The sequence below is a fragment of the Convolutriloba macropyga genome, chromosome 3 (genome assembly GCF_964194025.1).
Source record: "Convolutriloba macropyga chromosome 3, txConMacr16.3, whole genome shotgun sequence".
NCBI lineage: Eukaryota > Metazoa > Xenacoelomorpha > Acoela > Convolutidae > Convolutriloba > Convolutriloba macropyga.
Genome location: NC_134470.1, coordinates 7,138,174 through 7,160,256, shown reverse-complemented (window position 1 = coordinate 7,160,256; position 22,083 = coordinate 7,138,174). Strand labels below are relative to the sequence as shown.

Sequence of the window (22,083 nt, the reverse complement as noted above, 5' to 3'; positions counted from 1 at the left end):
CTATGTTTTCAAACGTTTGTTTGTTATGGATGCTATGAAGAGTCGATTTGGGTTCTTTCAACTGAGTCAAAGACAAAAAACCAGCAAAAAACAAATCCTGATTATAGAGACAATTAGGTTTATTTTTGAGTTCCAGTTTTTTTAATGCAGTATTTTATTATTCTCTGAGCTTAAACAATGTGAGAAAAATGTAAAAATGTCTCTTAGAAAATATTCCTGGTAGAATTTTACTACTATGTGTTTTGCTAAATGCCACTATTGTCAATAAAAACCATTGTAATTTCTATCTTCATGAAAGTTTGTATCCTCTATAACGATAAATGGTAGAATCATTATGTACAAGAAAAATGTTTTTCTCACGAGTAATCATATAGCAAAACCTTAATCTTCAATAAAGCATTATTGATCTGCACTTTACGCTATCAATCATCGGTCTCACACGTAGTATGAAAACATTTTTTTTGTGGCGCTCTAAAAGGAAAACCCTAGCGGAACTGCAAAATTAACAAAGGTAAGAAAAGAAACGTTTTCCACGTTAACTTTGTTTTTTATTTGAAAGACTTAAAGTAAAAGAACGCCTAGCTGACATTAAAAAGATTTAGACTATGCAAAACAAAGTTTTATAATACTTCCTTGTCAAACAAATGTTTATGAACAAGCTGAATTTTCATTACTACTTTAACGAATTTGTACTTTTAGAACCTCAATGGTTTGCCTGGAGGAAACTCATAAGAGAGCGGACAAGTATTCACTTCTTGCACTTATTGGAAAGTTCGTTCCGATACGTTAAATGCTTACTATTCTCGATACCATAGCCATATGGATTAACGAAGTTTTGCGTTCGCGTTAGTGAATACTTAGGTTTTAAAATTTTATGAATTATTTGAAAAACATACTAAAATACTTCATATTGACACATAGCTTTAAAAGCTACTGAGTGAATTCTGTGAAAACTAAATGTTCCATGACAAACACAAGTTGTTGCACATGTATACAGAAAACACTAGTGTATACTTACGTGTATGGTTCAGGTTGAGCCTTTGAGTGTTATCTACTGACAGAAAACGCTAGCAGAGGGTTTCTTATCGTTCTTCAAAATAAACCACGTCAAATCTAAGCAAAATCAAGACTATTGTACAAATAACTTGATATTAAATGTACAACTTAGAACCAGTTACTATAAAACCTAGAAGCAATTGTAACAGTAAAAGACAAATAATAAGGTCAATAGGTGAATTTAAATTAATTTGATTCGTCCTGTCTATTTAATTGCTTTATTTAAGTTAACGTTATACTGGAGCACACTGTGGGTCGAAATGTATTCCGTAATAAACAATTTCAAGCCTATGTACTCACTCTATTTTTATCTCAAGGTTTGCTGCAACACAGTAGAATACATGTATATACGCCTTTTCGATCACAGACAAAAGAATACTTAAGCAAACTAATAAAAGTGCCTTTAGCCGAAAATAATATGCAAGAATTTTGCAGAGCAGACTGAAATTCTCACAATATAAGTATTTTTCTTCATGAATAATCAAGTGTTCAAGTTGTATTTTTGTTTCAACCGTTGACTTGTAAGAGAGCTGAAGTGAAAAGAGCCAATTTAAAAGAGAGCCGACATTTTATTTAAGTTATTAGTTCATAATTTAAGATAAATTTTATGGTCAATTGAATTGGCTTCTCAAATGAGACTAATACATTTTTCACCAATCATAAACGAGTATTTGAGAAAAGAAAATTTAGTATCTCCTAGTATAGACACTGAAAGCCAATTAAAAATTAATTATCTTGAAACCATCGCGGACCATGGCCATGCCTCAGCGGCTCTTGGGACTTGATATGAAACTATCATAACCGAACATGAGACCAATTAACCCACTCAGGTACTCTTTTTAGTAATCAACTAACAAGTTAGGGCAATTAACAGCAACATTCTGATTGCGGCTCTCCATAAATCAAAACAAAATGCGGCGGTTTATAATGTCGAATCTCTTGCGCGTATCCGTTTCAACATTTTCAGAACAACAATTTACGGTTTGGGGATCCTACTCTACTACAAATTTCTAACTTTCTACTCCTTTGAACAGGCTAAACACCGTTTCCTGTTTCTCTGACGTGGATAATGTTGAATCAACAAACTGTATTTTAAAGGAGTGGTTTTGCAACTACTAAATTGTGGATAATAAGCATACACAATGAAGTTTAATAATGCACAGCATTTCCAAATAACAGGTTATAAATGGAAACAATTCAATACTGGAAACCAACTTCTTGTTCATAAGCTTTAATCAAAAAGAACTTTTCAGTTCTAGTAGTTATTGTCACATGAACACCTCACATATTCATCGAATCTCATTCTTTTTGGAAAATTTCCACTATGAAGTACACATCCTCGAACTACACGATGACTCCATTTTTGTAGAGCATTGTTAGACGATGGCTCAGTGGTAAATTTCTGGTAGTTTTCTTCAATTTTTGAGGTTTCTTCAAGAACACTAGGGAATCTTTCTAAGATGGAAGATATCACAGTCTTTCTGTTATCATCGGATGTGCATGATGTAGTATGATCAATTTTATCGTGAATAGTGGTTAGTTTGATTTCATTTCTGCATGATTCGAGCTGTTTCCACAGATTTTCCAAATCTTCTAAGGCAGCGAAGTATTCTTCATGGCTCCTGAAGAGGGGCATACTTTCGGAATCGTAACTGCGCAAAATCCTCTTGATGTCCATGGGAAGTGATCCTATGTCAGAAGTCAAAGGATTGGGTATATGCTGAGAAGTTACTTCAGTTTCCGAGGGAGTTGAGTTGTTGATGAAGTCTTCTTCTTCGGTTATATTAGGTAATGTAGTAACAAAGTCAATAAATTTTTTTGGTTATGAGGCAATGATCGAAGGTAGTCCAGCTTGAAATTGAACTGTCCTTTCATTGTTGTATAAAGGCAAGATTGTTCCATATCGAGTTTGATAGACAATTTTGCGCTGAATTGAGCCTTCAAATTGCGTTAGGATATGATACATTATAAGTTATAAACCGGCAGTTGAGTTGGGGTTTTGGCATACATTAACTGAATGGAATACCAGTCAAGAATGAAAACGCTAAAATGTTATTTTGAGAAGCAAGTCACCGGTTGAAACAAAAATTCAACTTAAGAACTTGATTATTCATGAAGAAAAATACTTATATTGTGAGAAGTTCAGTCTGCTCTGCAAAATTCTTGCATAATATTTTCGTCTAAAGGCACTTTTATTAGTTTGCTTAAGTATTCTTTTGTCTTTGATCAAGAAGGCGTATATACATGTATTCTACTGTGTTGCAGCAAACCTTGAGATAAAAATAGAGTGAGTACATAGGCTTGAAATTGTTTATTACGGAATACATTTCGACCCACAGTGTGCTCCAGTATAACGTTAACTTAAATAAAGCAATTAAATAAACAGGACGAATCAAATTAATTTAAATTCACCTATTGACCTTATTGTTGGTCTTTTATGGTTACAATTGCTTCTCGGTTATATAGTAACTGGTTCTAAGTCGTAGATTTAATATCAAGTTATTTGTACAATAGTCTTGATTTTGATTAGTATTGACGTGGTTTATTTTGAAGAACGATAAGAAACCTTCTGCTCACGTTTTCTGTCAGTAGATAACACTCAAAGTCTCAGCCTGAACATTACACGTAAGTATACACTAGTGTTTTCTGTATACATGTGCCATTTATCGTTATAGAGGATACAAACTTTCATGAAGATAGAAATTACAATGGTTTTTATTGACAATAGTGGCATTTAGCAAAACACATAGTAGTAAAATTCTACCAGGAATATTTTCTAAGAGCCATTTTTACATGTTTCTCACATTCTTTAAGCTCAGAGAAAATTAAAATACTGCATTAAAAAACCTGGAAATCAAAAATAAGCCTAATTGCCTCTATAATCAGGATTTGTTTTTTGCTGGTTTTTTGTCTTTGACTCAGTTGAAAGAACCCAAATCGACTCTTCATAGCATCCATAACAAACAAACGTTTGAAAACATAGAAACCCTTTCGGTAAGATACCATCAAAACGAGGTACACAAAGCCAAGATTACTTATTAACACATAGAAAAGTAAAACACAAATTTCCAAAAACTTTGAATACTTTAAACTTTGAACTTAATGTACTATGGATACCAAGGTTTTAACACTGGAACCTCTTCCAAATTGACCAAAAGATTGTAGAAATGTACTTGTCAGTTTAACGATGGCATCAAAGCGCCTAATCTGATTTCTACTGTCTGTGTTGACGGTTTTTATGGTAGCAAAAAATCACAGTCAGTTGTGTTAACTGTTATCTAATGTGGTCATGACTTAAAAGTATCTCCATATTAGTTATTTTGCTATATTTATAGTTCATTAGCCGATTATTCTTCAAAGAAAATTAATCATTTAAGAAGTTGCACTGACCGCTATTTTCAAAAAATTACTGGTAAAATACGTCAACGCTGCCTATTTTGGAAAATCATGCGTTTTTTCTGTTCTTCTCTACAGAAAAATGCAAAATTATATTCTTTAGGAACGCTTGTAGAACTCGTGCAGTAAAGATTACATAATAGACCATGTGAATATAGTCTATGTAAATATCAAACTATATCGAAAAACTTAGTAAAACCAGAAGGTCTCCTTCGCTTTTTTGACACATATATAGCTGTAGTTTAAGTAGATTGTGAGAACGTGTTTCAATTGTTTTGCGTTCGCAACTTTATAACACAACTCAACTATTATGACGTAATTATCCCTTGAATACTATTTTTAGATCACAAACTCAAACTCAAACTCAAACTTTGACATTTAATTAGAGCGATAGGCCAAATTTTCACATATCATTATATTTGGTAATTCTAAGTTACACGGTCCCCGATTATTGTGTTTGTAGTTTTAAAAGTAGTCTTTTTTTCATAGTCAATTATCCTTGAATAGTGTTTTTAGATCATAAATTGAGACAGAAACTCAAAACTTCCACTTTTATGTAGAGTGACTGACCAAGCATCACTATTTTATTATACTTGCTTATCGAAATCATACCGCCTCCGTTTGTTGAGTTTTGAATACTAAAAAACAAATCGTTTATTTAAAAAAGTCAGTTATCCTTGAATACTATTTTAGATCTCAAACACGAACTCGAACTCAATGGTTCAACTTTTAGGTAAATTGATCGGCCATGTTTCACAATTTTTTTATACATGCTTATCCAAAGCCATACCGTCTCCGGTTGTTGAGTTTTGAACACTAATAAAGAAGAATTTTGTTTCATATTCCACGAAAAGTACTTCTCTGAAACCATTTGATGCCCACTGAGTGTAAACAGACGTTCAAAACAAACAAAATGTATTTTTGTTTCAGCTCTCAAAGCCAACAAGACTGTTTCACTTAATTTTGCAGAAAAATTTTTCATGAGGTTGATTTGTTTTTAATTTTTTTCAAATAGACCATGACCAAAAAAAATTCAATAAAAATAGGAAGAAGTTAATATAACAAAAGTTGCAAAATCATGTAGCGCTAAACTTACCTGACAACTGAAACAACAGGTGACTCTGAATAAACATACGAAAACAACTATATAGAGTAAAACCTAAGTTTTTTGGATAATGTATGTACGTTGTAAAATGTTTGTTTCCATTAAGGTACACACTAAGCAATTTTGAAGGCAGCTTGTTTCTATAAAGTTGATATTATAAATAGACATAGGGCAACGCCATTCTGAACCAGTCAATGTTGACGCTATACAATCCTTCTTATTCGAAATTTTGAAAAAGTTTGCGTTTCATATCTATCAATTAATTGCAAATGGAATCAGATATCATACATTGAATGAACAAAAAAAACAGCATCTGAACAAAGACTTAAGTTTATGACTGATCTCTCATAAGGGAAAAAAGTATACAAAGTTTGCGCTTCAAGAAAAGAACATAGCAATAAAACGTATTTGAAGCTCTAAAAATCAGACTGGTTCGCGAAACAGTAAAACCCTACATTGATTTAATTAGTTAAATATCAACCTGATATATCATACCACGGATTTTTTAATTGTTATTTAACAAATTAACATTGAGTTGAAAATTACTGAGTTAATGTATACGACAAAGTTTTTTATATCTTTGAAAAAACTTCAAACACTTAATGATTTGTTGAAAATATTGGCGGGTTATTCTATCGGTCTGTGTCAGTCAGGACAAATTAATTTGCGATAGATAAAAGCTTCTGTTGTTTCTGCTTAACGAGTCTCTAGAGATAAGAAATGTTTTTATTTTTTAGAAAAACAGAAACACATTGTTGTAGATAGTTAGTAAACAATAGGTAAAAATTGAAGGTATTAAAAGGAAGTAGTAGTAGGTACTAATGTAACTTAGAACCAATAAGTAGTTGTAGTAGTTAGTAATAGTATCTAGTTGTCGTTGTAGGTAGTACTAGTAGGTAGCATTAGTAGTAGTAGTAGTAGTAGTAGTAGTAGTAGTAGTAATAGTAGTAGTAGGTACTAATTGTAGATAGTAGTTGTAGATAGTAGTAGTAGGCAGTACCAGTAGTAGGTAACAGTAGTGTTGTGTTCAATTCCGAGATGTTCGTCAGGCTTCATAACCCAATAATATGTTATATAGACTCTGCTGCTTTCAATTTCAAATTCCTTTGGATGTTGCTCTTTCCGATGCTCTATCAAATATCGTTACGGTTATGTTATTCTGAAACGTCGACAGAACAATAGGTAATCCAAAATATTAACACAGGGTTACTGAATGCACAGGAAATTTGATTCAAGAAAGAACAATAATGAACTCTTTCGATTTTTGTTGGCTTGACGTGCTCCGGTAGTTTACTTCCACTGTTTAATAGTTGAGTATATGTATATTCAGTATGTTGGAACCATTTACTGAAGAAGCGATTCGCTTTTGTTTAAGATTTCAGTCACAGCACGAATTATCCATTAGTGTTATTCCCAATACGCAAACAAGACTGATACACTACTGACTGAAGCTGTTTCTAGCAACCCCCACAGGTAGAGAGGTTGTGTTTCTTCTTGCTTAATTGATCAAGTGGCTGATTAACTTTTAAAAATTTAGCTATTTTTACAGTTCCAGTGGAAACTACTCTTTTTGTACATCATTACAGTTTTTGTCTGATTGAAGCTCTTGATGAATTCCTATCATTCTACTTTATTTAACTAAAAAGTTCAGCGTATCATAGTTTTTCTATCAAATTTTTCGGTTTTTTACAGAATTGATTCTTTTTACTTAGCTCAATTTATTGTTTATTTCTCAACAATTTATCTCAAATACGTTTTTCCTGTAAATAATCTTGCTCAATCCTAGAAGGGTAGCTGAATAAGTGTAAGGAAATATGTTTTCAAAAAAACATGCTCAGAACATCAAAAAGTTGTTTTTGTCTTCTGTGTTGCAACATTTTATCATTTTCTTGCCAAGGATTCAAAGAAAAAGAGCATGAATTCAATTTCTTTTCTCTAAAAAATCTTGATAGTTTTTAATATGGTAGCTAGCTAGGTGTTGAAAATTCAGATTTTCAAAAAAGCATGCTCAGAAAATCAAAAAAATTGTTGTCGTCTTCGGTTGTGATATTTTGCTTGCCAATGTTTAGAGGACAGAGTTTATCAGCGCTGAAGGTTAAAATCTGTTTACAAGATATATTATTGGATCGTGGAGACAAATAACAACATTCCTCAAGGCAATTAAATTGCCCTCCAGGGACTTATCTCCCTCTCTCTCGCTCTCGTCTGATTGCAAGCAAATAAATACATAAATACATAAACATATTCAGACATATATACATACATTCCACTGTATAGATATAGAAAAACATACACACATAAAATTAAAAACGTCTTGACAATTACACACATTTACAATTTCTACCCACAAACATAAATTTCAGCTTATACTCATACAAACCTATTACTAAACTTAAGCCCAGTTATATTTACTTATAAACCAAAATACACTTCCATATATACTTCCAGTATATTCATGAATACGCATAAAACTTTCATTCTTTCTTTTCTTTCAATTGTTCATTCTGACATAAAAATTACAATTTTGAACACATGCAAGCAAATATACGTACTTGTTTTGATAGAAATAAACATAGTTACAAATATATATATAAAAAACAAAGCCAACATTTCCACATCATACTGAACATTTGCAAAAAGTATTGTTAACAAAAACTGCTTCTGACTACTCTTTGACTTATTTCAGACTACTTCAGAAACTGAGTTTTTCAGGTCCTACTTGGTTGAACAAATGAAGTCAACAAAAAAAATCAGTTTTGAGTGCTCTTTCATAGCGCAAAATCCATTTCAGACCATTTTAGGACTTTAAAAACTTTTGAAAAATTTTCTCAAAAAATAAAATTTTTTACATGTTTCGACCCCTATACTTCATAGATGAAAAAAAAGTGAATTCAACAAAAAATCACTTTCGAGTGCTCTTTCATAGTGCAAAATCCATTTCAGACAATTTTAGGACTTTGAAAAATTTTGAAAATTTTTTTCAAAAATTTCGAAATTTTTGTATGTTTCGGCCCTATACTACTTAGGTGAAAAAAAGTGAAGTCAACAAAAAATCACTTTTGAGTGCTCTTTCATAGCGCAAAATCCATTTCAGACAATTTTAGGACTTTGAAAAACTTTCAAAGTTTTTCAAGTATGCCTCTCATGGTCTCAAAGATAAAAAAAATTAAAGTTTCTACAACAGGCTATAACCATAGTCTAAGCACTCCGTACTACGCATTCTTTCTTCTGAAATACACATTGGAGCAGCCGGTATCTGCCATGTTACTGGAGGGCGGGGGGTCCGGACACCCCCCCTACAAGAACTCTCACCACCGAAAAACTGATTTTCTCTTAGTGAAAGCAAGTTTTTCGCCAGTCAACTTAACCCAAGAACTTCTTCCAGGCTGGCGAAACTTAACCAAAAAACTTGCTTTCACTAAGAGAAAATCAGTTTTTCGGTGGTGAGAGTTCTTTTAGGGGGGGGTCCGGACCCCCCCCCCCCCCCCCCCCCCCCCCCTCCAGTAACATGGCAGATATGTATACTACTTATACTGCATGCCTTCTCGAGAGTTTAAATTTCATGATGAAATATAATGATAAAATCGTTGTTAATTCGCAAGAAACTGGCCGTTTTCTACGTTGCAGAACTAAACATGCCAAAATGGCAGGTAATGAAAACCAACAATATCGAACGAACAAAAAATTCCGGATATCTCAGTACTAAGTTTATGTCCTTTTTGTTTAGTTTTTTTTTGGCTAGAATGACAACTCGCAGTAATTCTTTTGAGCTTTGAATCTATGTGTTAAGATACAAATGCAAAAATTTGATATCAGGAATGATAAAAAGTTGTCAACTGAAAAAGTGGTGACATCTCGAGTACGAACTTACCTTATATATACGAAGTAATTATAATAACTTGTTACAGATATATCACGGTTGACCAATTATTGTTTACAATTTTGTTACACTTAATTATGAACAAAAAACTCAACAATCATTTTACATTTTGATATTTTAAAATGTTCAATTGCGAAGCAAATGTTTCTAGCATTGACAATTTTAACAATCGAGAAACGACAACAAGGACAATATTGTTCTCAATAACAATTTTTGAAATGAGAAAGGACTCGGATTGTTTTTTGGCTCTGTCCTTTCTACAATCTTGTTTGCTGTTTTTTCATACCAATTACAGAAACGTCTGTTTCTATTTAGAGATTTGATCAATAAGAGGTCCCATTTATGTTTAAATAAGGCTCAACGAACAAATAGTGTAATTTCTGAGTTAATTTCATGGTTTTATATGGCTCCGAAAGACTGTTTGTTATAAATTTTCAAAGAACTCTTGAGTTCTCTAACATTTGATATTATTATGTAGTTTTATGCCTTATTAGGATAAATAAAAAATTTATTTGCTATCCAAGTAGCTATAAGGCAAGCAAATAATTAATTATTTAAGTTGAATCGTTATTGTTTTTGGTTTATATAACCCGATAATTTTCCACAATTCATAATTTTTTATATATTAATTTTTTTGTCATATCTGTTGTATTGGTAACGTTTTAAGGATTTCTTTGTTTCACTGAATCAACAGCAAAAGTAACGTTAGTTTGTGTATAATTGCTGATATTTACAACCAAAAATTTGTTCGGATTTTAATCGCTGTGCTTATTTTTTAAGAATAGTTTTGCATTCTTTAGTTTTTATGTTAACAAGAGACCAGAATTAGTTTGAATCGCAGCTCAACAACTGAAAAAATACAATAAGGGGCAAATGAAGGCCAACGAGCACAGATTATGATTTCAAGGTGAATATTACATTTTTTTAATGCTTTAAAACCATTTTTGGGTAAAATTGTTTAAATTTTTGAATTCTGCCTGTAATCGTTGTTATTTTGCAATCTTTTCACTGGCTCATTCGCAAAGTTTCGACTCACCGCACAGCCTGAGTTGTTTCATATTAATCTATTGACTATTTTAGTTTAAATCTTGCAGATGCTGTGACTTATTGTTGTTTTCAAGAATAGAAATGATTTTTCAAGCTTCGCCATTTCTAATCTTATTTCTGTCATCTTGTATCGTAATATTGAGAAAAAATAGCTGGCATCATTCCACCTGATTGCGTTAATTTTTAGTGTTTATTGTAGTATTATCTTTTAATTTATGATTTTTTAACTTTAATACTAAAAGTTTTTTTAACTTTTTTTAGACATCTTCCAATTTTTGAGGTCGTTTTGTGATGTCCACCTATCACATTAATGAAAAGTCATATGACCTTAATGCCGTTAAAAAGGCGCACTTGATTATACCTGGCAATTTTGTTGCACTGAATTTGATTTTAAAGGCTCCAACACTGTTTTCTCGCAACATTTATTTGACATTTGACTTTTGCCTGTATTTATTCGTTTTGTAGTTGCATGACATTCTGTATATTAAGTGGAATTCATTCATATAGAAGTGGAAATTTTGCCATTCAATGATTGCAGTTGTTGGCTAATGATTTTCATGACTTTCAAATAACTGTTGTCAAAAACGTAAGCGTCTATTTAACTAATCCCTTTTGTTTTTTCATCTACCTGTCTAATGAGGCTATTTGTTTAGTTGTTTGAGTTGAAAACATCTCGTTTCCCCAAATGGATACACCACTAATTTCGAACAATATTTGAAGCTTCGAAAGTGTTCTATCTTTTCAACATTTGGTAGACCACTAAGTCAAAAATGTGGTTGAGCGGGTTCGGAACATCATGTGCTAATGCACATTACTGGGCCTCCTTGCTTTAACCTCGCTTCAAAACTTGTCATGTTCAAGCAATATCACTGGCCTTATTAATCATATAGCACTCAAAACTCAGCACTGATAAACTAGTCTATGAAAACATGAGCCATTGAGAAAGATATTATTAGCATTTTCGAGAAATTTTTATGGCTTTACAAGTATGCCAAAAGGCTAACCCTTATCAGATATTTTAACACCAGGATTGGTTAAAAAATCTGATGGTTGTACACAATCTATATACTTCCGAATTGTTGTACATAATTTATTTATATATAAACGTTTTATTTATAAATACTCGTTCCCGGATTGGGCTCCCAGTGTATCCCATCGATAGATCATAGAAATTTCATAAAAAGTTCATCGATGGGTCATCGATGGTTCATCGCCACTTTTTCTCTGATCATAGAAAATCCATCGATGGGATTTCACTGGTTGATATTAGAAAAACCATCGATAGGTTTTCACTGGGTTATAGCAAATCAGTCAATAATGGAAAAACATCAAAAAATCCCGAAAAACGTTATACAAAAATACTTCAAAAGGGGACCGGCATTTTTCATCAGCTGGAGCCCTTGGTTCTGATTAGAGCCAACAAACTCTAGACGAGTGTCTGATCATAACAATGCTTCCCCGTTGGCTCTTATCAGAGGCAACATATGCCAGTAAAAATATACAAAACTTTTGATGAAAAAAATGGTTTGTTCGAAATGGTTTGTTATCAGACCCAGGTGCGCTCGAAATCTTTTTAAGTCAGACAAGTGAGCGCTCAGATCCACCTGTGTTGTTTAGGCAAGTTCCAGATCATTGTCCATACTAAAGGGCGGTCTAAGATTTTACCAGGCCGAGTAATTCGAGCGCTGCGCGTAGGTATGCGCTCGAAGTTGTTTTGTTCAGAGGTCTGGTCGGCCTGGACACCCCGACCTGGGAAAGGATCTCGAAATTCTTTTAGGGGATCTTGAGGTAGTCGAAGTTGATCTCGAAGTTGTTGAGGTGGAACTTGAAGTTGTTGAGGTGGAACTTGAAGTTGTTGAGGTGGAACTTGAAGTTGTTGAGGTGGAACTTGAAGTTGTTGAGGTGGAACTTGAAGTTGTTGAGGTGGAACTTGTCGTAGATGAAGTGGAACTTGATGCCGTTGAATTTGAGGTTGGAACCGCCAAATTTCTGGCTGCTACAGCCGAATTATCGTTCATAATTGCGACAGATTCGATCATCTCTTCGAAGAAAAGAAATGCATCTGCAACATCTAAGTTGTCGGTCAGAGCAACGTCAAGCATACAGGCAGCGTCATTTTTGCACTTCTGAAAAACTCAATTTACTATTACTTTTAGGGGGGGGGGGCAGCGGAATAGCGGAAAAGATCCTTGTAACTCGCTACCAGTTTAAACTACCGTTGCAACTGTAAAGTAGCAAGTTAGACTTCGGATTAATGGCAGCAGAACTTTTGGAAAATCGGAAAGCTTTCATCTTCGGATCCCGGATCGAATTCGAACGAAAAATAGAGCCAGGAAAAGTTTTATTATACGGGGATCTTTTGACCAAATTGGGTAATAGAGTAAAAGGTAATTTTAGGGGAAAATAGTGCATACCTGGGTAGCACTCGCTTCTAGTTCTGGACTGCTGAAATTGGGTGCAAAATTTGGTGTGAACGGTTCACTGATTTCGGACTGAACAGCAGCAGCAATTGAAGGCAGAGAAATGAGAGAATCTTCAATGGATATGGTCCAACTTTGACTCAGATTGTAAAGAGTTGCGGGATCCGCATCCACGCTCAAAATTGTACCATCTGCAAAAATAAACAAAAACAAAACACTCACGTGTACATTTTAAAATGACGAAAATCTGCAGAGCCATAGAAGTTAAAATGCCAGAACACTTAGCCAGAAGTTGACTTCCGTTGATTTTCGTCATTTTAAAACATGAGCGTTTCGTGTTTTAAGCATGGTTAAGTTACTCTGCAGAAGTCAGTTTGAAATTTTGACTATACATTTCGATCCGCTTCGCGGGTCTCGATAAACGCCAGAAGTTCTCAGTGACTTCAAGCAGAATCACTTAACCATTACTTAAATCTCAAGCAGAATCAACTTTTAGACGTCGATTTATAAAAATTACTTTAAAAATTTTGTCTAAGCAGGGTCCAGTCATAAATATATGATCCAGGCCGAGTTACCGACAAGCTAATACTTTTTTAAAGCTCTTGATACGATCCAATAATGACATCGCGAATTATAATGAAATATTTACATTACAAATTACTTATCTTATATTTAACGAACATGATCATTTCACAACAGTTATTGGTCTAGCATAATTTTTGATATCATTTACTGACCGAGCCTGTCTTTTTCAAGTCAAACAAATGACCCTTTTGAAGTCGGTGAAAGCATGTTTTCCCCCTGTTTTTGCAGATGTATCATCTGACTACAAAAAGAACAAAAAACAAGCAAATATCATTTTTTCAGCAAAAAAATTGTTAGAAAACGGTGTCAAAGCAATTGAATCCATAAGTAATTCATTAGAAACCTTAAAATTGATAAATTGCACCTTCTTGTTCTTTAAACTTAATGGGACCTGCCATTAAGGCGATAATATAAAAACTGTCGTTAAAAGACCACAAAATGAAATTCAAAATTGAAGAAAAACCATAAATCACAAAATTTAAAAAAATATCACAAAAAACAAGCGCCACAAGAAACAAAGCCATAAAACCAAGAGTTAAAACATATAACTGCTAGAAAAACTAAAGTCCAATTCACTAGAAAAGAATTTGTCCTCAAATTGCTGTAAATAAAATTCTAATTGACAGAAATGAGAGAAAAAAAGATGTCAGAAATGACAGAAATGAGAGAAATGAGAGAAATGAGAGAAGATGGATCTTTTTGAGTCTAAATATTGTGTAAAAAGATAACAACCTAAAGATTTCAATAAACAGAACTGAATCGTTTAAAATGAAACATGAAAAAATGATTAGATTCGGAATATAATTTTTCGCTTGGCCCTAAATTGAAAACTTTTGCTCGGCCCCTTATCTAAATGGACAATGTGAAAACGACAACAAAAAGAATGACAAATTTTATGCAGAATCAAAAACCCTCAAGCATTTTACAGAAACAAATCGTGTCAATACCATAAAAAGCCAATTCAAGACAAAAACAGAAATTCGTGAAATTTTAGTAACAAAATTTGATGTGACATGGCATTGATTAGACTAAGTTACAAGTTGACAAAAATAAGAAAAAGCGACTAATTTCAAAAATAGGCTATTATTTGGGAAAAACAGTTCACAGTCAGCATAGAAATCAGCTATCAACTGAAATCATTTAAAAAAATGTTTATTCTTCCACAGGAAGCATGGAAACCTGCAATTATTCAAAAGATGCTATACAACCAAAATTTTACAATTAAAGGCAAAAATAAAAAATCAAATATTTTTCCAAAAAAAACAATGTCAAAGCCCATACAGCCAAAAATTATCCAATAAAAACAATAAACAAATCCATTTGCACTCCTTCAACAACATTGGCACCTGTTATTGTTGTTTTAATGTAACCAGACAACAAAAGTTGTTTTTTAAATGAAAAAATAAATAGTATTGTTAAAAATACTCGTATTATCAAGACCATAAAACCATTATTTAAAGATATAACCATAAAAAAACTGAATTATATTTCATCAGAAAGAAGATACAATCTTTCCTCACACAGACTAAGCAACAAATTAACAGAAATCGAGTGAAATTTTCGCAAAATTCAATAACTCATTGAGATTTTCAACCATTAATAAATTTGTTCGGACCACACTGGAGGGGGGAGGAACTATATACTTAAATTGGTTTTTCTGTTCAGACAATTTTGACCGATCTATATATTTATCGAAGAGAGTTGTAAGTGGAATCATTGAAAAGACCGTCCAGCGTAGTATATTGAAATAAAGATTTTTTTGAATTTCGTTTTCTAAAGCGAGTTATCGTGGTTTAAATTTCTGTAAATATTAGACCAATTTGCGACCATTTTTTCACGTTTTGCGGTTTTTTTGTCAATTTTGTCAATTTTGCTAGAATATGTAAAAATTACTAATATTTCTGTCGATTTTATATTTAAAGACAAAAAAGTGTTGTTGAGTACTTTCATTTAATTTCTTGGGGCTAATATTTTGGCTATTTTTTTAGAAATTCAGCCTTTTTGACTAAAATAAGTTTTTTAGTCCATTTTCATTATTTTTGCCGGAAGTACACTCCCAAAAACAACTAACACAACCTTTGTAGACTACCGAGGAGCTAGTTTTACTTCCATTTCCATTGAGAACATTCAGGAATTAAAATTTTGCCGTTTTTTGCTAACTTTACTGTATGATTATCAAAAACGCAACATTTATACTTGATCTTTTAAGTAACAATTTATCTAGATCTATAACATTCGAAACAACTGAGCGTTTTCAACGGACGAACAGCAATATGAAGGCTGGGTTTGGTCCAATGTCGGACTGTTATATTCCAAAAAAAATTCGGATTTGAATCAGGCGATCTTTTTTTATAAAAAGAAACAAACTGATAGTTCCAGATGGCTTCATAATCAGTTCCATATTATTGTAACTAGTTTCTTTGCTCTAAAGATTACGGTCAATTTGACATTTAAAATGTTTTCTTTTTAAATAATCAATGGCTTATTGAAATTTGCCACTATTTGTCCTAACTTTGTCAACTTTTACTTTAGTTTTGGAAAAGAAAGAATGCTGCTTCTTCCTCTTCGCTCTACTTTAATTAAAATTTAATCTTTTTTTTGCGGTTAGACGAGTTAAGATATGGTCTTCAGGCTTTGATGAAACTAGATTTCACAATTTTCATAATTGATAATTCACATAATACCTTCTTTGCGTTCACAATGAGGCACAATTGAAAATATAAAAGTCTTTAAAGGCATAGATTATGGTTTTAACAGCTTCGATACCCCTTTCTCGCAGATTTTTTTTTTGAGTTTTTTATTTGTCTTCAACTTTCGTTTTTACTTTGCCTTTTTATTCGTTCGAAAATTCCTGGGTAGTGACAGATCTCATTGTCTCCTTATGGAGGAGGGAATGAGCTTGTATTTTGATTTGAGTAAACAGCTGATGGATTTCATGACTTTGAAAACAATTATTTATGAAAAAAAAAACAATTTTTAACTGATCATTTTTGATATTTCTTGTCTATTTGTTACATAGTCTTGATAATTATAGGTCACACATGACATTGTTGTTGTTGAGTAAAAGTGCAAGTGTGCAAACTCTAATATTTTCAAAGAAACCTTTATGACTTTACTGGCTTCAACACAGGTTTTTTTGCAAAAAAAGCAAACGGAATTTTTTTTTATTTTTGTCTATATTTGACGTACTTTTGTAGACGTAAGACATATTCAGAATAATTACATGTCTCAAACACTTCCTTTGGACGATTGAACAAACCAATTTAACTATTTCTTTTTGTAGCTAATGTCTTTCATGACTTTGAAAATAACTGTTTTCCAAATAAACAAAATTATTACTTAATTTTGCCATTTTTTCTCATTTTTGTCTACTTATTACCTATTCTCATTAAGGAGAGCTTAGCTTCCATACAACATTATTGGCTTTTGAGGAAGACTCAATTGAACATACTTTGATGCAATTTATGGCTTAACGGCTTCGACAGCGTATTCTCGCAAGTTTAATTGAATTTTTGTTTGTTGTCCCTATTTGTTCTTTTTTGTAACCGCATAAAAATTTGAATAATGACAGGTCCTAATGCCTTCTCGTAGAAGCATTTGTAATCATAAAAATATTGGATGTTTTCACTTGCTATCTAATGGTTTTCATTAATTTGAAATAAATTGTTCTTAAAAAAATATGCCAGTTTTTTTAAATTTGCTGTTTGTTTGCTCATTTTTGTCTAATTGATACCGAGCATTTTTTGGAATGGTCCAATATCTCTTCTAGTGAAAAACAAATTTTTTTGTTTAGTTTCTGTTTTATCTGACGCTATTTGACATTGCTAATATGTTGTTTTTTTTTAAAATGGACATAAAGTTTTGGATGTAAGTAATGTTTGTTGTTTTTGTTTGATTTTTTGCTCGTCTTGACTTGCTTTCTTAAAAACGGCTGATCTCATCAATACAATGCGGATTTTTTTTAACTCTACTGATTTATTTGTGTTAGAGGCCATCTTTTTGTTCAGATACATTTTTTAAAAAAAAAATACCTGAATTTTGGGTTATTTTCTGTCTGTTCCTCATTTTGTAGACCATTATACCAAAAATGCGAATGATCGGGGTCGGAACTCTGTCTGCAAACACATATTACTGAGCCTTTTTGTTGATCATATATAGTTTAATATAACTTAAAATAATAAATGAAATTTGGCATCAACCGAACCAGTTTACATTATGTGGATTTTTATACCAATTCAGGAATCAAATTGGATCCTTGATTATTGGGACGGCAAAAAAATAACTAATCTCAAAGCTAGAAAAACCATGACCTTTTCTCTGAGAATATATTACATTTGCATTGGCGTCGTTTAAAACTAAAGAGGATTTGTTTTTAGCTGTGTCCTGATTCCAAATCATTCTTTTCTATAACTAATATTAAGACTACAAAAGTTGCAAAAGTTATTTTGACAAAAGACTGCGCCCAAAAACAAAACCGATAATTTTTTTAAGTTGAATTCCATAATCAGAACACAAAGTTTTTTCTGCTCTTCTGCGTGTTCAGTTGAAACACGTAATTGAGTCCAATGGAATGCAATTGTCATTTTTTGATTATTTCAGAAATTAATTATTCAATTTTGACAGTTATCGACTTAAATTAGCAAAAAATGGCATAACTTTCTTTGCAGAACACTCTCATAGGAAAAAATCAAACTAGCCTTTCTGTATTTTACAACCATTGTTCTGGAGGTTTTTAGATCCGCACTTTTTGGCAATTTTGATAAAATGCATTGGAGTTGCATTAACGGTGCCATTACAGTAGAAAATTCAGATTTTTGAAAAAAGTAGCCACCGTCTTAGCAAAACAGTTGAATCAAACAGTTCAACACTCCTCGTAAATCAATAAAGTTCCAATCATTAACACTATTGGTGACAAATTTAACATATTGTGAGCCGATTTGACTTTTTTTGTCGAAAATTACGAGAAACGTGAAAAACAGCTGAAAATAATCGAATGTTCATATATTTTTGAACCACTTGAATATTCGATAACACCTTGATAATGAAAAATTCAGATTAATTTTATATTTATTTGGAAAAATTTTCGTTGAAACCTGTATTGTACAAGCATATAACACTAACTAAGACTTCGTGCGACGCGTAAATTGAGTGCACAATATCCAATCAACTTATTATATCTGAAACGCTACGAAGCGCCGCATCTTATAAGATTTTATGCGATACAATTTCAGCCTTATCAAACAAGGGGCGCTTCAACGAGACATTTCAAATGGACGACAGTAAATTTTTGTTGCAAATGGACGGTGTATTTATTTTAAAACATATAAAACCCCAATACCTCTCGATAATATAGTCGTAGATGACGGACCGGTGGGCGCCATCGCGCGCGTCGCGGCTTTGGCGCAATAAACGGCCCGCTTTATCTGGATTACACCCCACAATGTTTGAGAGGCATGGCACCGCAACGATCTAAGAGCAATAACAAAGATTGTGCATGAATTTGTCGTCCATTTGAAACAAAAGATAATTGTTGTTCATTTGAACGGCCCCCAAGAATTGACGTTTCAATCATAAACTATCTTAATAAGCTTAAATAATTCAATTTTAGTTTAAGCGTGAGATAAGTTTTGTAAAAAACAACTGCAATTGCAGTTTCTTAAGAGTTTTTAGTTACAATAGGATCTGAAAAACCTGAAACAAAAAAATGAAAGCAAAATAAGCTTATTGAGGTAACCTTCATTCCTTTAGTACCCGAGTATACACTATTAGATAGAGGACCCCAGAATTTTTACAAGACAGACTTTTGTGAAGATTTGATGGGTTTTGATTAATGTTGTGCTGAAGGTTCTCATTTGATCTCTCAGGGCATTGTAGAGTATGGACTTTTATGGACCATATATGGTCCGTTTTATGGTAAGTAAGTTTGGTCAATACGGGCATATTTGGAATAAACTAAATCAATATCAATCCCAACTGGCAATTAATCTTTTTATTCAGCTCTTAAACAAAAAAAAACATGCTAAAGACGTTGTATTTTTAAGTGAAGAGCTGATAAAAGTATTGCGCGATAAATATACTAATTAAAACTAACTGTCGAAACTGTGACTAATCAATTTGTTATCAGCAATCACCCTCTTTTCAAATTCAGCTAAAAGAAGGCATTTGCTTATCAAATATCTGCTTATAGATAAAACCAAGCTCTACTGCAGTGTCTTAACTTATTATTGTGAAGCGTTACCTGGTGTTTGGAAGTCATCGGTAGTAATTCCATTCATGTTGCCCAATAACCCAATCACGTCGCTGCCAAAAGTCCTGGGCGCAAAGATGAAACAAAAGTTCAAAAAATTCCGCACAGGTATGACAATGATGATAAAATTTATCCCCAGCAAACGGAATTCAAAGGTTCCATCTGCGTTTTCAATTACCTCAAAGTTTGACAAAACATAGTTATTGAGGTCTCCAGTACTTATCACTTGACCTCCGATCGCCAACGTAGAAGTTCCAAATCTATTAATATAACATTCTAATAAGTTGTAATTGTATCGTACTGCGATTCCTGTAAATAGGGTCGCTTCTCTTTCTACTCGTGTGAACACTTGAACAGTCACTTCAAAATTCTCTCGGGTACTCAGCATTAAGAACACTCCCAACCCCAAACCCGAATTAATCAAACCGTCACCTGTTTCAATACTGGACGCGCCTCTGCTAATCCGGACTGTACGGGGAAGATAGCTCCCAATTATAGTTTTCCGCTTGGTTTTGAATTTATCGAGACAATCCGTGCCTTGGGGGTTTTGTGAACAACATATTGTATAAGGGTAAAGATCGTGCCAGAAATGGCCAGAGAGATTATCAATTGAGCTAAGTTGTCTGTGCATTCGACCGGCCATGATAGCTCCGTTAGGATGGCTCTCGTCAATCAGAGAACCGTCAAGATAACAACACTGATTGGATACCGAAATTTCCCTTTGCTCCCCCGAAATAGTTGCATAACAATCGTGTCTCGGAGATCGAATGCAGAAATCTGCCCCAGGGTTGTACGTGCAAACATTATCATCGCAGTACTTGATCAGGTCGAGAGTATGTCGAATTCCTTGATCGCGAGGATTACAACACAGGTCATAAACCCAGCCGCTCACCGCAAAATCAACCTCAAATTCTGCCCAGAATGAATCATTTTTTATTTCTCCGTTCATATCTTCAAAATGTCGAGGACATCCGTACCATTTTGTCAATTCTTCCTCACAAGTTTCATAATTGTTTTGCAATTCGGTCTGGTACCACTGGTCACAAAAATCGATATCGGTGTTGGCATTGTTGTCAAGCTTGTTTATGGGAAGAGAAAAACAATCATCTAAACAAATGGAACTTGTAACTTCAAAGAAGAAACATTCAAGATTGAAGCTAAATTTGCGCTTTTTTTAAAATAGACTCTCCAAACTAAAAAAAATTGAGAACTATTTAATTTGTACGATGCTCTAATTCTTCATTCTTTACTGTAGCTACTTGCCGTGCAAATTAAAAACAATTCCAAATTATTTTTAAGTAATACCTGAAGACTTAGCCTGAAGATGTAAAATTCTGGAAAAAACAATAAATGACAATATTACAAAAAAACACAGAATTACGAAACAAACTATAGAAAAAACATTTTATTTCCTGAAAAGATTTTTTTTTAAACTAGAAGCTCAAGAAGAGCACCAGTTCAAAATCTCAAATTGACGAATAAATTGAAATAAAAAAATATCGTCGATTAGTATGTCAAATTTTGTCTTTTTTGTCAGAAAGTTAAATTCAAGTTAGTTTTATGTCATGTGAGCTAACTAGATTTGCTTTTCTGCATTAAATGTTGTTGAATTATTTTGGAAACTCTTTTGCAGTAATTAGAAATCAAAAAGTTTTTCTTTTTCACTAAATGTAATACCTGAAGACTTAGCCTGAAGATGTAAAATTCTGGAAAAAAACAATAAATGACAAGTAAAACAATAAATGACAATAAAACACAGAATTACGAAACAAACTATAGAAAAAACATTTTATTTCTTGAAAAGATTTTTTTTGAAACTAGAAGCTCAAGAAGAGCACCAGTTCAAAATCTCAAATTGACGAATAAATTGAAATAAAAAAATATTGTCGATTAGTATGTCAAATTTTGTCTTTTTTGTCAGAAAGTTAAATTCAAGTTAGTTTTATGTCATGTGAGCTAACTAGATTTGCTTTTCTGCATAAAATGTTGTTGAATTATTTTGGAAACTCTTTTGCAGTAATTAGAAATCAAAAAGTTTTTCTTTTTCACTAAAGAAATTGCTGTTTTCAAATATTTGAATTGAGAATATGAACAAATTAGTAGCATGCCTAATTAACATCCCTTAAACTGGACATTAGACAAAATGGCTGTCAATGAATATAAGACCAACTGTGAATCACAAGCTTCGAAACAAAGTTAAAACGTTGAAAAACAGAGTTTTTTTTTGTTCTTTACTCGTTGATATTTTTCTATTGCTTTTAAATTGAATGACTTTCGAGAATCAATTTAAGTATATTTATTATCAAATAAGACCCTCACATAATAAGCTCGTAAGGTTACAAGATGT

The 22,083-nt window shown here is 32.8% G+C and overlaps 2 protein-coding genes across 2 annotated transcripts in view; one reads left to right on the top strand and one right to left on the bottom strand.

Moving 5' to 3' along the window:
- The window catches only part of LOC142336816 (uncharacterized), a 173,032-nt gene that overhangs the window by 63,800 nt on the left and 87,149 nt on the right, over positions 1–22,083 (top strand). The gene's annotated exons all lie outside the window — the stretch shown is intronic.
- LOC142336100 (uncharacterized) overlaps positions 11,867–22,083 on the bottom strand; it is a 31,263-nt gene continuing 21,046 nt past the window's right edge. Inside the window, exons 4-6 of the mRNA XM_075384643.1 lie at positions 19,728–20,843; positions 12,899–13,095; positions 11,867–12,610 (exon numbers count right to left, since the gene is read on the bottom strand). Of these exons, the coding sequence (XP_075240758.1) occupies positions 12,203–12,610; positions 12,899–13,095; positions 19,728–20,843 (1,721 nt within the window). The 3' untranslated portion in view covers positions 11,867–12,202. The remainder of the gene's footprint in view (positions 12,611–12,898; positions 13,096–19,727; positions 20,844–22,083) is intronic.